Consider the following 17,500-nt stretch of genomic DNA (forward strand, 5'->3'; position numbering starts at 1 on the left):
AACAGCGTAGGCTAGCGTTAGCTACGTGATAATAACTGTAACAGCATACATAAACAAAATAACACAAGTACTGTATCCAGACACAATATTTTAAACTAACCATTCGGAGACGTCCTGCTGTATCCGCTTCTTCAGGAGCTTCTCCATCCGGATCGGATTCTGGGTCAAACTGGAAAACGACTGAGGGCCCTATCTTGCAATTGACAACTGACTTTGTACAGCAACGCATGTATCATTCCTATTTCTCACCCGCGCACAGCGGACTTTTCCCTCCACAGACGCACGTCGGTAAATTAGGGAATGAACTTGCGCTCCCGGGGGCGGATCAGGGAAAAGAGGAGGCGTGTTCCGGCGCAAACGTTCCCTGGTTTCAGAAAACAATTCCGCCACTGACCAGGAGAAACCTCGTCTAAAGTCAGTGGCGCGTTGCGCATGTTATTCAGATGCTATTTTAAGGGCGCATGCTTGGCCATAATCAATGTAGCGTGTGCACAACACACACACACACTTTGCTTCTCTCATCTACACAGAAGCAGCAGTTTTCATTTTTGCAAATCATACATTATTACAAGGAAAAATATTACCACACGAGGGAAATCACTGTGGTGTCCATGAAGATGTGAAAAAATAGGCATAAATCTAGCTTACACGTTTACCCAAATTATTATACGCCTGTTTAACCGAAGCTAATTTGTGTGTGTTTCTCCATCCCCAATGTCACTTCTCTGTGTTTTACGGCCCTGACGAGAACGTCGGTCTCCTCGGCTGTGAACCGCTCCTGGCAAATCCGCCGTTATAATAGCAATCCGCCATGGAACAAGCGCGCCTGCTCTTAAAGGGAATGTGAGATGTCGATCTGATTAGCCCAAACCACACCTATGAGTAATGAAGCTACTTCAGACCAACACATTTTAGATTTGCGTCGGGAGCAAGAGTCATTTATCCCGCCGGTATAATAGCAACAGCGCCCGAGACCCGCCCACAAAGTTACTTGCGTTTCAGATCGTTAAAATAGGCCCTGCATGTCTGACTACATCGCTACATCCACTGTAAACATTAGCACATGGTACCGGCCGCAAGCTGGTCAAGGCCACACCCCCACCCTCCACCTTGCCCCGCCTCTCTCCTCCTCATTAGCATTTAAAGCTACAGACACAGAAATGGCTGGTCCTGAGGAGAGCTCACTGTGGGACTGGCTGGAGGCTGTAATGCTGCACCAAGGCTTCAGGATCAGTATTAGGGGCCACTGAAGCCTATAGAAGAGCATCCAGCATGTCATAGGACCTTTAATATTTCGAATTAACTTTTATTTTTGTATTTTAAAAGTTTCTAATTTTAAAGTTTTAATAATTTTGTTGTGTTTTTAAAAAATATATATTTTATGGTATTTCAGTTAGGTAACACAAATGTTACGTTATGTTTCAACCCTAGCGCATGAAACTGAGCTGAAATCTCTCACCGGTTTGTGCTGCTGCGCATTCATTATAATCAACTCATTTACATAGTTAAATAAGCCTGCGTGTGTGTGTGTGTGTGTGTGTGTGTGTGTGTGTGTGTGTGTAAGAGAGTGTGAACAGACTGTGATTTATCTGTGTTTACACAGATCGACACGCAGAACAGGAGGACAAATGAAGGACACACACTCACACACACACGCTTCACTCATTCACACAGTTCAGTACAGTGATGATTGACAGGATGAGTGGGCGTGGCTGTGTCAGGTCAGAGGTCAGGCTGCTTTCATCACTTCATCAGTATTCAGAGTTTGCTGAGCGTGTTAGCTAACGTTCACACAGCGAACGAGACGCATTTACAAACCATCTGCTGCTACGCGTGTCACATTTCACCACCTCTCAAACACACACACATCTGAGAGAGGGAGAGAGTCATGATACTGACAGGGAGAGGGAGAGGGAGAGGGAGAGGGAGAGGGAGAGGGAGAGGGAGAGAGAGAGAGAGAGAGAGCCATGATACTGACAGAGAGAGGGAGAGGGGGTGAGAGAGAGAGAGAGAGAGAGAGAGAGAGAGAGAGAGAGAGAGAGAGAGAGAGAGAGAGAGAGCCATGATACTGACAGAGAGAGGGAGAGGGGGTGAGAGAGAGAGAGAGAGAGAGAGAGAGAGAGAGAGAGAGAGAGAGAGAGAGAGAGAGAGAGAGGGAGAGAGCCATGATACTGACAGGGAGAGGGAGAGGGAGAGGGAGAGGGAGAGGGAGAGGGAGAGGGAGAGGGAGAGGGAGAGAGAGAGAGAAAGAGAGAGAGCCATGATACTGACAGAGAGAGAGAGAGAGAGAGAGAGAGAGAGAGAGAGAGAGAGAGAGAGAGAGAGAGAGAGAGAGAGACATGATACTGATAGAGAGAGAGAAGTTACAGAATTTTCCAGAATATAACTTACGTTTTTTCATCATGGTCCGCGACTTATATTCCAAACTAATTTAGACAAATATCTAATCATTCTTAAATCAAGATACATTTACTGGAGAAGCAAAATGACAACAGATAAGAAGTCAGAGAAACTGATCCAAATGAAATGTATCATGATTTAAGAATGTTTAGATATTTGTGCTGGAAAACAAGACATGGGGCCCTATTTTAACGATCTGAAACGCAAGTGTCAAAGCGCAAAGCGCAAGTAACTTTGTGGGCGGGTCTCGGGCGCTGTTGCTATTTTCCTGGCGGGATAAATGATTCTTGCGCCCGACGCAAATCTAAAATGTGTTGGTCTGAAGTAGCTTCATTATTCATAGGTGTGGTTTGGGCGTAACGTGAAATAAACCAATCAGAGCGACATCTCACATTCCCTTTAAGAGCAGGCGCGCTTGTTCCATGGCGGATTGCTATTATAACGGCGGATTTGCCAGGAGCGGTTCACAGCCGAGGAGACCAACGCTCTCGTCACGGCCGTAAAAGACAGAGAAGTGACATTGGGGATGGAGAAACACACACAAATTAGCTTCGGTTAAACAGGCGTATGATAATGTGGGTAAATGTGTAAGCTAGATGTATGCTTTTATAATAAATTATTATATTTATAATAAATTGTCTATCTATCTATCTATCTATCTATCTATCTATCTATCATCTATCTATCTATCTATCTATCTATCTATCTATCTATCGTTTGTAATAATATGATTTGCAAAAATGAAAACTGCTGCTTCTGTGTAGATTAGAGAATCACAGTGTATGAGCGTTGTGCACTCTATACATTATGGTCAAGCATGCGCCCTTAAAATAGCATAATGAACAACGCGCAACGCGCCACTGACTTTAGACTAGGTTTTTTCTGACCAGTGGCGCAATTGTTTTATGGAACAGTAAAATAGCACCAGGGAACGTTTGCGCCGGAACACGCCTCCTTTTTTGCGCTGAACCGCCCAGGGAGCGCAAGTTCATTCCCTAGTTTAGCGACGTGCTTCTGTGGAGGGAAAAGCGCGCTTTGCGCGGGTGCAAAATAGGAATGAAACATGCGTCGTGTACAAAGTCAATTGCGCTGGGTGCAAGATAGGGCCCATGATGTTTTATTAACAATGTTCGGAGAAGAGCATGTTCAGATAATTAACCTAATTAACATGGGAGGAGCTCATTCACTGAACCACCTCAGTCAGCACCAGGAGGCGTATATACACTGAGGAAGAGCAGGAATGGGTGCTTCTTGTTTTGTTGCATGTTTTTCACATTTTAAGCAGTCTTAAAGGGGAAGTTCGGTATTTTACACTTAAAGCCCTGTTTACAGATCGTTTCTGATGAAATAGAACGGTTAAGATTAAAATTTGGACACGTGCTGCTGTCCCGAGAATTTTAGGTTTCTTTCGCTTTCCCCCCCACCGACACAATGGCAGCCTATGGCCACTGGAAGCGAAATAAACCTAAATTTCTCGGGACAGCAGCACGTGTCCAAATTTTAATCTTAACCGTTCTATTTCATCAGAAACGATCTGTAAACAGGGCTTTAAGTGTAAAATACCGAACTTGTCCTTTAATATCTCATGCACTTTAATTTCCCAGGTAAATGTGTCTTGCTTTAAGGATATTTTGTATTGAGGAAAAACAAGGACAATTATTTTTAGATCGTGTTCATGGACCGTCCATTCGTCACAGAAACACATTTGGCTGTTGGTGTTTTGTGCGTATGAATTCATATATTTGTCACATAAATAAATGAGCTCCTCTCAGAACGGCTGGAATAAACACGGCATGACGTAACGTGTACACAACACTCCTCGCTCTCGCTTCAGGGAAGAGCCTCCATTGATTCGCGTGCCTGAATCGTTGAATCATTCATCTTGACTTCCGGTTTCTCTTCACTCTCAGACTCACAGTCACACACACACACACACACACACACACACACACACACACAGATCAAACATTTATAGGATGCTGAATGGAGCTGTTGGGTTGCATTCGGGTGAGCGGTGTCTGAAAACATGGTACTTTTCTTGATTTAGGGGGTCAGAAAAAGCGCCTTAGAGAACGAGATGCTGCGTCAATGGTGTCAATGGCGCTTTGGGAACGATAATGCCCAAACAACATCGTACTTACAAGTGTCTGTCTGTGTGAAACTGTGGCACAACTAAAAGACATAAGCGCCTGAGAACCTGGGACAGCGTTCAGGCTATAAAACCTCACGAATATGAGCAGGGAAGACCAACCCACCGCATCACAAACCTAATGAATAGATACACCCGAAATGAAGGCCTTGGAGGCCGCCACACTCCTGGCAGAATGAGCTCTGACAGCTGAAGGTGAAGGCTGACCGGAGACCTCATTAGCAAGAGAGACAGCCTCAAATATCCACTGGCTGCTTTGAAGCAGGAAGACCTTTCTTAGGTGATCCGAAACAAACAAACTCCTGATCAGATTTTCATCTCTGTGGACATACATGTATCCAGTGCTCTTACTGGACAGAGAAGGTTCAGCTTTTCCTGGTCCTGATCTCTGAAAGGAGGATAGGCCGCGGTACGTTGGTCGGCACCTTCGGGACATAGCCCGGTTTAGGGTAAAGAAATGCCTTGACCATCCCAGGTGCGTACTCAAGACACGTGGAGGATACCATTAAGACCTGAAGATCTCCTACTCTTTTAAGAGAACTAGATAAGAACTCAATACGGATAAGGCCTGAAGATCTCCTACTCTTTTAAGAGAACTAGATAAGAACTCAATACGGATAAGGCCTGAAGATCTCCTACTCTTTTAAGAGAACTAGATAAGAACTCAATACGGATAAGGCCTGAAGATCTCCTACTCTTTTAAGAGAACTAGATAAGAACTCAATACGGATAAGGCCTGAAGATCTCCTACTCTTTTAAGAGAACTAGATAAGAACTCAATACAGATAAGGCCTGAAGATCTCCTACTCTTATAAGAGAACTAGATAAGAACTCAATACGGATAAGGCCTGAAGATCTCCTACTCTTATAAGAGAACTAGATAAGAACTCAATACAGATAAGGCCTGAAGATCTCCTACTCTTATAAGAGAACTAGATAAGAACTCAATATGGATAAGGCCTGAAGATCTCCTACTCTTATAAGAGAACTAGATAAGAACTCAATACGGATAAGGCCTGAAGATCTCCTACTCTTTTAAGAGAACTAGATAAGAACTCAATACGGATAAGGCCTGAAGATCTCCTACTCTTATAAGAGAACTAGATAAGAACTCAATACAGATAAGGCCTGAAGATCTCCTACTCTTATAAGAGAACTAGATAAGAACTCAATACAGATAAGGCCTGAAGATCTCCTACTCTTATAAGAGAACTAGATAAGAACTCAATACGGATAAGGCCTGAAGATCTCCTACTCTTATAAGAGAACTAGATAAGAACTCAATACGGATAAGGCCTGAAGATCTCCTACTCTTATAAGAGAACTAGATAAGAACTCAATACGGATAAGGCCTGAAGATCTCCTACTCTTATAAGAGAACTAGATAAGAACTCAATACGGATAAGGCCTGAAGATCTCCTACTCTTATAAGAGAACTAGATAAGAACTCAATACGGATAAGGCCTGAAGATCTCCTACTCTTATAAGAGAACTAGATAAGAACTCAATACGGATAAGGCCTGAAGATCTCCTACTCTTTTAAGAGAACTAGATAAGAACTGAATAGGGATAAGGCCTGAAGATCTCCTACTCTTTTAAGAGAACTAGATAAGAACTCAATACGGATAAGGCCTGAAGATCTCCTACTCTTATAAGAGAACTAGATAAGAACTCAATACGGATAAGGCCTGAAGATCTCCTACTCTTTTAAGAGAACTAGATAAGAACTCAATACGGATAAGGCCTGAAGATCTCCTACTCTTTTAAGAGAACTAGATAAGAACTCAATACGGATAAGGCCTGAAGATCTCCTACTCTTTTAAGAGAACTAGATAAGAACTCAATACGGATAAGGCCTGAAGATCTCCTACTCTTATAAGAGAACTAGATAAGAACTCAATACGGATAAGGCCTGAAGATCTCCTACTCTTATAAGAGAAGAAATGGCTAGAAGGAAGTTTTTAAAGGCAGAAACTTTTCTGAAACCGTATTAAGGGGTTTGAAGGGAGCCACTAAATAAACACTTTAAGGCTATTAAAAAAGTGTTGTGACGAAAAAACCATGTGACGTTCCGTCTCGCCATCGGACCAGTTGACACACGTGCTTCAGACACCATCACGCGGAGGCGTTCCCAAAGCGCGAGTTCCCTTGAAAGGGAGCATATATTTTTTACTTTGTTTCACTGTTATGAGTCAAAATTGCTCTGTTTGAAACATGCAACTATCACAAAGAATAATCCAAACACACACATACACACACACACACACACACACACACACACACACACACAGGACAGCAAACCTACTTGGGGGCGGGACTATCAGTTTGACTGACCAATAGCAGATGGGGGTGGGACTATCAGTTTGACTGACCAATAGCAGATGGGGGCGGGGCAGATGACTCAACTGTGTGTGTGTGTGTGTGTGTTTGAGAGGAAACAGAGTTTGGATTACTTTGGAAGAGAATGAGCATCAGCAAATAGAAAATAGTAGAAGAAAGCAGTGATTAATGAGTTTGAACACTACTATCAGGATGAAGAGATGATTTCTGGGTGTAAAATCACATGCTTCATGCTGACCCACCCCTGATCTCTCTCTCTCTCTCTCTCTCTCTCTCTCTTGTGTGTGTGTGTGTGTGTGTCAGGAGCGTGGGAAGGTCGGCGTGATCTTTAACGTGGGGACGGATGATATCGTCATCGAGGAGGCTGGCGTGATGGTGAGCGATGGGAAGTATCATGTGGTGCGGTTCACTCGCAGCGGCGGGAACGCTACACTACAGGTGGACAATCTGCCCGTGATCGAGCGCTTCCCTTCAGGTGAGCACACTCATACACACTCACACACACACACACACACACACACACTCTCTCTCTCTCTCATTGAGGAAGATGTTTTTTGTGTAAATGATGGTCATAAACTGTTCCACATTTGAAGGATTCAAACTATCACACCAAACCTGCTTGTGTTTGTCCAGCTCTATGTGTGAAGCTCGTTATACAGTACAGGTACAGTAGTTTTACAGCAGCTCCACAGTGATAAACAGGAGCATAACAGAATCAGTGATGCAAACTTTATCAAATTTGGGACAAATTCATATTTGGCTGAAAAAAGAAAATAGAGTCATTATTAAGATCAGTTCAATAGCGACGTCGTTGCCCAAAGTGCTTCACAGTTATAATTAAAAACATACATGTATAAAAACATTTACCAACTGTATAGTGAGGGAGAAAATACAAATAAGTTATTACCTCAAAGAACAGAATACCCTTAACTAAAGGATAAGCTAAAAAGATTTAGTCTTAACAGTTTGTATTGCTGGAGCTTGCCGGATATGAAGGTCCAGTTAGTTATGAGTTCAGTTCAATAACTGTGTAAAGTTCATCAGTTATGAAAGGAGTTGTATAGAGCGTGTTGAACAGCATCTAATATGATCAATCTCTGCTGGTGGAATCACTGGGAGCTGATGAACGAGCTCGGTCAAATGTGTGATTCATGTGGAGTTTCACCACAGTAAACGCACACTAACACACAGCTGGATATGAATATATACTGGTGTCATAATGATTGAGATGAATGTTAATGAGGCGGATCTGCGCTCCTCCTCAGCGAACGAGTGCGGTGTGACGCGCGGAGACCGGAGGAGTATAAATACCCCGTGACCCAGTTAGCGCAGTGGCATTGTGGGTAGAATGTTGAGCAGAATCTGAAACCCGTCCGGGATTGATCCGAGTCTCCGAGCCGTCGCCATAGCAACGGGTTCTGGAGTGAAGTTACCGTGAACTGGGTTAGAAGTGGGGGGGTGTCATGCTGAAGGGCATTACTGAGGGATCATCTGTTATTGATAATGTCTTAAAAGTAGAGTTTCAAACAGATAACTGTGAAGTCGGACATGGAAACCATAGATCTGAAGCTTGTGGATAAAAGCATGTAATCGCTATTCCTCTCAGGTCTCTCAGAACAAGTGCATATGAAAGGAGACTTTATTAATTATTGTTTGTTTGTGAACGAGGGACTCATCATAGATTCTGCCCGTTTACTTTCAGACAATCCTTAACAATACTGATGTTAAACTAAACCAGAGTTCTCCAGAGGAGGCCAGTCCACAAAATAACAGTTGTATGGTAGGCCTACATGAAATACATTTAATTTCTCTGAATAAAATTTCAGTATGATGTAACAACGTAACATAAATAGTTCAATTGTGAGCATTATTTAATGAGCCGTCTTGTACAGTGTTACTTTACAATGATATTCTCAGTAGACTGAGACTCACGAGGGTTTGGAGTGTGTGTGTGTGTGTGTGTGTGTGTGTGTGGTGGGTGGATATGGCCATCAGTGTGACTATTTTCTCTGCTTCCGTAATGCTTATCAAGAGCAGCATGAGATATTTCATGAGGAGCTCAGCGTGAGATGTGTGTGTGTGTGTGTGTGTGTGTGTGTGAGGAGCTCAGCGTGAGATCTCTGCCTTCATCACATCACCGTCACAATGAATCCTGCATTTCCAGACGAGCTGGTGTGTGTTTGAAGAGACTCTCGGATAAAGATGTCACTCTCCAGGATAAGGTTGTGTGAAATGAGAGAGTGAAACAGCATCTGATGTGTTTTATATAAATGTTGTGAGGGCTGTTTCCATCTCACACACACTCCGTCTCACAGTGATCTCAAATGTAAAAGAAACCAGAGGTGTAAAATACTCAAAATTCACACAAGTGAAAATAAATTATATAAGTGGAAGTACTGTATGGATACTGTGTGAATTACGTACTAGATTACAAGTATCTAGCTAAAAACATACTAGAGTGAAAGTAAAAAAAAGTACAACTTTAAACTGTATTTGAAGTAAGATGTAATCCGGCAAACAATGAGTGAAAAGTACTGTATTTTTCTTTGGGAAATGTAATTATGGCAGGACACTTAATGATTTAACTAATAATAGTAGATATCACCATACTTAACCAGTTAATTAATCACAGTTCATTACATTTTCTAAATTACAATGTTATATTTAAAATCAATCTATGCATTAAATGCACTCATTTGCATACATTTCCAGAATATAAATATGAACATTAGATAAAGCCAGATTCAAAATTCTTGTTTGATTTTGTTGAGATATTAGAGTTAAAAAAAATTATTGAGGGGATTTCTAGTTTTATCACTCCATAAATCAGAAAATATTGTCAACAGATGAAAAAAAACCCTGTTTTTAGGAACAAAATGTTATAAAAATCAGGTTGAATGATATACGAACAAACCCCTCAGTGAAAACCTTCAGAATATAGATGTGAATAAAACTGTAAGTTTTGGTGTGTATCAGAGTTACTGAAGTGGAGAAAAAAAAATCATTTATTGATATGTATTGAAATCTAAGGCAATTGTTTTATATTACAACTTTTCTGAAACGTTGTTTAAATATGCTAATTAAATAAGTAAATGTAATCTAATTTGCAAATATTCCAGAACATAATTCTGAACATTGGATGCATGTATGATTTTGTTGACAGTTTAAGGTTTTTACAGAGGGGTTTTGGGTTTCTCAGAAGAAGAAACACATTTTCTCCATGTTTTTAGGAATGAAATGATATAAAAATCAGGTTGAATGATATATGAACAAACCCCTCAGTAAAAACCTTCAGAATATAGATGTGAATAAAACTCTAAATTTTGGTGTATGTAAGTGTTACTGAAGTGGAGAAAAAACTCATTTAATAGCATGTATAGTAACTGAAATATACAGAAATATACAGACGCGAATAGATAAAGTGTAATAAAATTAAATAAAAATAAAAAACAGTTGTTCTAACTAAGATTTTTAGTTAACTTTACTTAATGTCTTAACTTAAGTGTAAAAATCTTCTCTTCTGTTCACATACCAAATTAAGATTAATTGATTGATTTGAGCGCCATTTTGTTTTTGAGGCGGGAATTTCCTCCACTTTTGCCGATACTTTTCTCTAGTTGCATTCACTAATTTCCCAAAGTCCTCTTGAAAGTTGAATTGTCAATACAACTGACACATTTGAGACATCACATAAGCTGACTTCATAAATTTAAATGTCCTAAAATAATAAATAGTCTGAACTCACGCTTATGGTGATCAGTGTTCCTTTGGTTGGGCACTCGGAACTTCATTGATAAGATTGTAATGCATACAATGCAACAAGAAATCACAGTCATTCGGTTATTTAAAGGAAGGGAATGTGGTGACCTTTAGCTTCTAACGAAGTCATTAACTAGTCTATTTTTCATGTTGAATAATGATAAACACTTTGTTTACTTGGGTTTATATATTCTCTCTATATGTGTGACAACATCATGCTTGAGTCACACACAGACTTTAACATTCAGCACACATTATTCTTTATTCTTTTTTATTTACTAGAACTCTTGAGTAAGTGGAACTATACTAACTAAGAATTAGTTCGAACTAGTTCACATAACTTCGTTTTTTGAGGTAGTCGGTTTGCATGCTTTTTTCAAGTTTAACTAATTAGATTGTACAGTGTAGTCTGAAAATCTCAAAATGAACTAGTGCATGAAAAGACAACTGTATTGCCTGTAGTGTCTGGCCTAAAGCAGAAGTGCATGCTCTCGAGTAAAGTACAAAGTATAGTGAAACAGTATAGTAAAATTACTGAAGTATTTTACACCCCTGAAAGAAGCCATCTGAATACGTCATGCAAGCAACACTTTACATCCACGAAGATGAGAACCGTAAGTGGCGTGTTGATATATGACCCAGAGGATCTGATCCTGCTAATAAAGCTGACTCTGATGGCCAGCGCGGGTACAGATGCATGTGTGGATCATGATGAGATTGTTTGCAGTCGAGATGCAGGAGTTATTAAGAGTCGTCGCTCTGCTAGCAGCGACTTCATTAAAGACGGAGAGGAAAGATTGCTGAAGATAATTAAAGAACTGACTCTGATTCACTACAGCACCGACTGTCCTTCTCAGAGCGACACCACGAGACGTCACGCCAGCAGATTCGCACATTCTCAGTGTGATTTTCTCTCACAATAAGTGTTTATATATTAATCATAATGATCTCCGCAGGTCCTTATTCTCAGTGTGTGTGTGTGTGTGTCTGTGTCTACAGGTCAAACAGGTTTGGTGTGATCATTGCTATTCTAGTTTGGATTCATATTTTGAATTTGTTTTTATTTGTGCATTTTCTACTTGCATTGGTTGTGTTCTTGTTATTTTTAATAGTATGTGATTTTTAATGTGTCTATGTAGTTTGTGTTTATTATTTCAGATTCAGGTCTTGTTATTTTAGTACTCAAAGTTAAATGAAACAAAAATGGAAAAGTTGCCTTAATTCTTCTTTTTTTCAGGTAAAGGAATGTTTTTATTTTATTTTATGGTTTTCTGTTTAGTTAGTGATAATCAAACTAAATCAATGCGCTCAAGAACATTTGGTTATTTGACCTGAAACAGAAAACATCTTCCTGCAGTTCTACAGAAAATGTTCTTTATGCATTTTTAATGAGAACGACAATGATTTGATGTTGCTTTTCCACCTTCATTATGACACTTTAATGCACTGTTAATTATCCATAAGTAATATTCAACCTCTAAAATGACTCATAAATATGCTTAACTCATGTTTAAAACACATGGTAACCAGAGCTTGGTTCACTTTCTAACCTCAAAAGCGATGTTTAAAGCCTTGAAGGTGTTAAATCTGATTTTAAAGTTCATAACCTGCTAAACGTTCTCTCTAACCTCTAATCTTTAACCTTTGACCTTCCAGATTGTAACCTGTTGAATTTGTTTGTTCTTCAAAGGGAACTTTGATAATGAACGGCTGGCTATTGCTAGGCAAAGAATCCCGTACCGACTCGGTCGGGTAGTTGACGAATGGCTACTCGACAAAGGTAATTAAACAGCACAAACCCCACTAATGAACGACCTGTCTAATCACGCTAAACACATCTCTGGATGAAGTGCACGCCCAGAGACGCAGCGGAAAACAGCGATTTTCACATGTGGAAAATGAGGCTGAATATGAGTAGAGACATCAACATCACCAGAGTTTAATTCCTCTGTCGAATTCGAAGAAGTGTGACTTGCTGAAGACGAAGGAGTTGCGCTGCGATCCTCAGATGCGTGATATTCAGACATCTGACAATGGGACTGCACTTCTCCAGAGTATTAACCTCTCCAATAACCCTCCCTTAACCCCAACAACACGCACTGTTCACTGCTCAAAACATCTAAACTCCAGTTAAAGGGACTCTATCTCAGTGCCTCTGTTTCATCTTCGCTGTGTCGTCGTTCCGTCTACATTTATGCCAACTTTAACCCTTTGTGTCCAGAAGCTCCTCACTTCCTGTCCCCCTAAATGAATTCACTTCCTGTTTTTGAGGGCAAAAATGAGAAATCGCATCTAACTCTTTTAGCCTTAACCAGTGGGAACAGGACTGCTGCATGGATATTAAATGTTAAATCAAATGTCCCCAACTAAGCAAGCCAATGGCAATTGGTAGAAATGTAACAAATATCTCTTTATGATCAGTTTGGACTATTTGAAATTCCAGCGTACTGACTTGTGAACTAATGCCATGGGGGTTTACACTGGAAAAAGTGCTGTTCTTCCTCAGTATTGTGTTTTATATTTCCCCCTTGGTATATCTTGTTCTACAGTACAAATATCTGAACATTCTTAAATCAATATGCATTTACTCGTGTATACCAATGGGCCAAACATAAACTTCATTCAGAAGGAAAACACGTTTATATTTCTGATCCCATTGGCATATCTTTTTTCTTGTTTCAATAATCAACGAACTTTTAGCAATTACTCAGAAAACAAGACTTTGATTTTGCATCTAGAGTAATTGTATCTTGATTTAAGAATGTTTAGATGATGGTGCTGGAAAACAAGACAAAAATGCAGATGAACAACAGCAAAAGTTAAGAACAGATATTTATATTGATCAATAACATGCAAATCAATGCGTTTGTAAAGCAAAGTTCCAGGTTCAACACAAGTTCATATTGAGAGTCTCTTTGACAAGCTGAACAGTCTGAGCGTTGAGGTGTAGATGTGCTGATCAACGACATTAAAACAGACACGATCAGATGTTCTGAAGGGTTATTAAAGTAAGCATTTCAGTGTAGAGGACGGTCTGTCGACTCGAAGGGTTAAAGAAACTCCAGGATTTACTGACAGGGAAAACGTAAAGGTTTAACCAACCAAAGACTCGAGCGTTCTTCTAAACCCTGAGGGCCACCGCTGTTCTTCTCGTTCTAGTTTTCATTGGATTAGATGAAGTTGAAGCCCTCAGTCATAAACCGGTTTCTAAACTCACATAACCGAATGAACACCGATCCGATGAAGAATCACAGCCGACGAACCGTCTAAATAGAGCTAACCCGCATGCAGCGCTGGAATGAATCTCAGAGGGTTAAACTCAAATTATTCTTTGTCAAAAGTTTTTTTTTTGTGAATGAATCAGATCCATTGAAAGAGTAAACGTTCCACTTGTTGTTTTGGAACGTTTGCCGAGAGAATACGGTCCCTTTAACAAATAAATGTGTGAGAATAAAAGATGAAGCAAATGATGTGTTGATTCACTGTGTGAACTGTCATGTCTGTGAATGCAGTTTGGACTATTGAGTTTTAGGATTGTCAACATGAATCACTGATTCATATTCCTGTGAATGAAACATCAGTGACGTTAGTCTAACGAAAACAATCCTTATAATCCTACAGGAGAATGTTCAATCAAGGCAAACACGTTTTACTGATTAGTTCATGCTAACTAATGTAGTCAACTAATGTTAACTAATGGACCTTGTTGTAAAGTGTTACCTAGAAGACTGTCTTAACGTGCTGGGTATGATGAATCTACTGGGTAAGTATGGGGATATCTGTTAGTTAACATTTTTACCCCATTCTCCTGTGGTGTATTTCCTTAAAAAGTCAAAGTAAAGTCCCGAATGTGTACGACGTCACATTACCGAGTTGTGCACGAGTTTCATGTTGAGTAAACGCAGCAATAGTCCAGACTGCACGGGGTCCGTCACACATCCCAGTATTCCAGGATCACTGTGGAAAAGGCCAGTGAATGTGCGGAGAAAGACTCTCTCGTGTGACGTTGAGTTAGATCAGACAGAACGTGTTATAAATTCAAGATGGCAGCACCTCCACACAGCTCAATGAAGAGGAAAAAAGGGTTTAACGGCTCAATTCCAGCAGAAGAGCCTTTATTTTTGCTCATATCATTCCCTGTTCTCCTGTATCTGATGCTTCTCCATCTCTCATGTTTTATTGTGAAGCCGAGAGAGACACAGCCAGAGATTACAAATAACCGCAGTGCATTGATTTCTTCTGTGCTTTTATTCCTCTTCCTGAAGAAAGACCTCAGCGGGGAAATGCGAGCGCAGAACACATTTGTTTTACAGCAGAAACGCGCTCCTAAATCACTGCGGTTCAGCTCTGTTTCAACACTTTCTCACTGTTAAATTACTCCAGAGAGAAACAACACAGGCTTTTCTATTAGAGAGCGCAGAAGCTTCTAGAAAGCTCATTCGTCTCCACACAAGCTCCTGCAGAAACACGTGAGATTCCTCACCGGACGCTTTATTCATCCTGACAGTGTGTTTTCACCAGCTCCAGGAAAACTCCACGTTAATAAGAGTTTCTGTCCCGGTTTTTGGTTCTTATGTCACATCATTGGATCCATCACAGATCAGATGGACACGATAGTGCTGAATTCCTGATTCAGTGTGACTGTGTTTATAACTAGTGATGCACTAAAAATATCAACTTTCAGAGACAAAATAGTTTTACAATAAACCATGTTTCGTAGTATTTGAAAACAGTAGTTAATTCACGAGTTCACACTTGCATATAATTTTGAGGGAGTAAGATTTAATGCGTATTTGGCGTGCTGTCCGGAGGGAGAGCTCCGAGCTCGAAATTCGGCCCGAACCCAGAGTACTCCCCCCGTATGTAAGTGTTTAGGACTAGAAGCGTGGAGAAGGGGTGGTGGGGGGATGCTGCAAACTGTCAATGGATCGAGGTGAGACTGCTGAGTCTATATATACCCTCTTATCATTGATTGCTGAGTGCTATCCACTCGTGTTAATTATCTGAACGTGCTCCTCCCAAACTTAGTTAATAAAACTTCATTAAAGTTGCAACTGTTCGTTGTTAGTTCATGTTAGCTCAGATCCAGTGAAATAATACATTTAATCATTTAGCAGAGGCTTTTATCCAAAGAGACTTACAAATAAGGAGAGCAATAGAAGCAATTAAACTAACTATAGTGTAAGCAATCATTAGTAAACACAGTAATAAATAATAAACGTTTTGATTTTAATAATGTACACTGAACTTTTGTTTTTGCCCCCATTTTTTATGAGCTGAACTCAAAGATCTAAGACTTTTTCTATGTACACAAAAGGCCTGTTTCTCTCAAATATTGTTCACTAATCTGTCTAAATCTGTGTTAGTGAGCACTTCTCCTTTGCCGAGATAACCCATCCACCTCACAGGTGTGGCGTATCAAGATGCTGATTAGACCGCATGATTATTGCACAGGTGTGCCTTAGGCTGTCCACAATAAAAGACCACTCTAAAATGTGCACCCGAAAACCAGTCAGTATCTGGTGTGACCACCATTTGCCTCACGCAGTGCAACACATCTCCTTCGCGTAGAGTTGATCAGGTTGTTGACTGTGGCCTGTGGAGTGTTGGTTCACTCCTCTTCAATGGCTGTGCGAAGTTGCTGGATATTGGCAGGACCTGGAACACGCTGTCGTATACGCCGATCCAGAGTCTGACAAAATGGGGGCAAAAACAAAAGTATTGCGTTTATAATTTTGTTAAGTGTATTAATAAGTGTTGAAATCAACATAGTCTAACATAAAAACATGCTTTAGAAGTATTAATCATTGATAGTTTATGTACTAATGTTGACGAATGATACCTTATTGTAAACTTTTACATATTAGTGTACTAGATTACATATCAATATATTTTTTCTTAACCTGTTAGTAAAAGTATAATGAGATGAATCGCCCGTATTCCTCATTTGTAAGTCACTCTGGATAAAAGCATCTGCTAAATGAATGAAAGTAAATGTGATGTCTTCATTATTTAATGTATTTTTGAATAAATCCGTCATGAAAACAAGTTTTTAATACAGTCGCCACCTAGTGACGGGTCGCATAACGACACATTAAAAACCTCCATAGCAACAGCAGAAGACCCCGGTTACCACACATATATAGTTGAGGTTTGTGAAGAATCTCACAGCGTCAGAGGAAAATGTCCTCACAAGAGCTGCGTTTCAAGATCTGAGAATACTCAACAGATTCATAATAACCTTTAGTTATCACTGTTTAATCACACACTCGAGTGTGCTGGATCAGCGGAGACGACCTCACACACACACACACACACACACACACACACACACACACACACACACACACACACACACACACACACACACACAGACTCTCTCACATTCACACACACACTCACACACAGACTCTCTCACATACACAAACAGACACACACTCAAACAGACACACACACACACACACACACACACACACACACTCACACACAGACTCTCTCACATACACACACACACACACACACACACAGACTCTCTCACATTCACACACACACTCACACACAGACTCTCTCACATACACACACACACACACACATACACACTCAAACAGACTCACACACAGACACACTCACACACAGACTCACTCACATACACAAACAGACACACACTCAAACAGACTCACACACACACACACACACACTCACACACAGACTCTCTCACATACACACACAGACACACACTCAAACAGACTCACACACACACACTCACACACAGACTCTCTCTCACACACACACACACACACACACACACACACTCACACACAGACTCTCTCACATACACAAACAGACACACAC

General features: G+C 40.5%; 1 protein-coding gene across 3 annotated transcripts in view; it reads left to right on the forward strand.

Annotated features, from left to right (window-relative positions):
• nrxn2b (neurexin 2b) overlaps nt 1–17,500 on the forward strand; it is a 499,069-nt gene that overhangs the window by 452,474 nt on the left and 29,095 nt on the right. For all 3 annotated transcript variants that reach the window (XM_084404964.1, XM_084404965.1, XM_084404966.1), the window contains 2 exons: nt 7,193–7,364; nt 12,339–12,428. In XM_084404964.1, the coding sequence (XP_084261090.1) occupies nt 7,193–7,364; nt 12,339–12,428 (262 nt within the window). The remainder of the gene's footprint in view (nt 1–7,192; nt 7,365–12,338; nt 12,429–17,500) is intronic.

This window comes from Rutilus rutilus, assembly GCF_951802725.1.
Source record: "Rutilus rutilus genome assembly, chromosome: 3".
Classification (NCBI taxonomy): Eukaryota; Metazoa; Chordata; class Actinopteri; order Cypriniformes; family Leuciscidae; genus Rutilus; species Rutilus rutilus.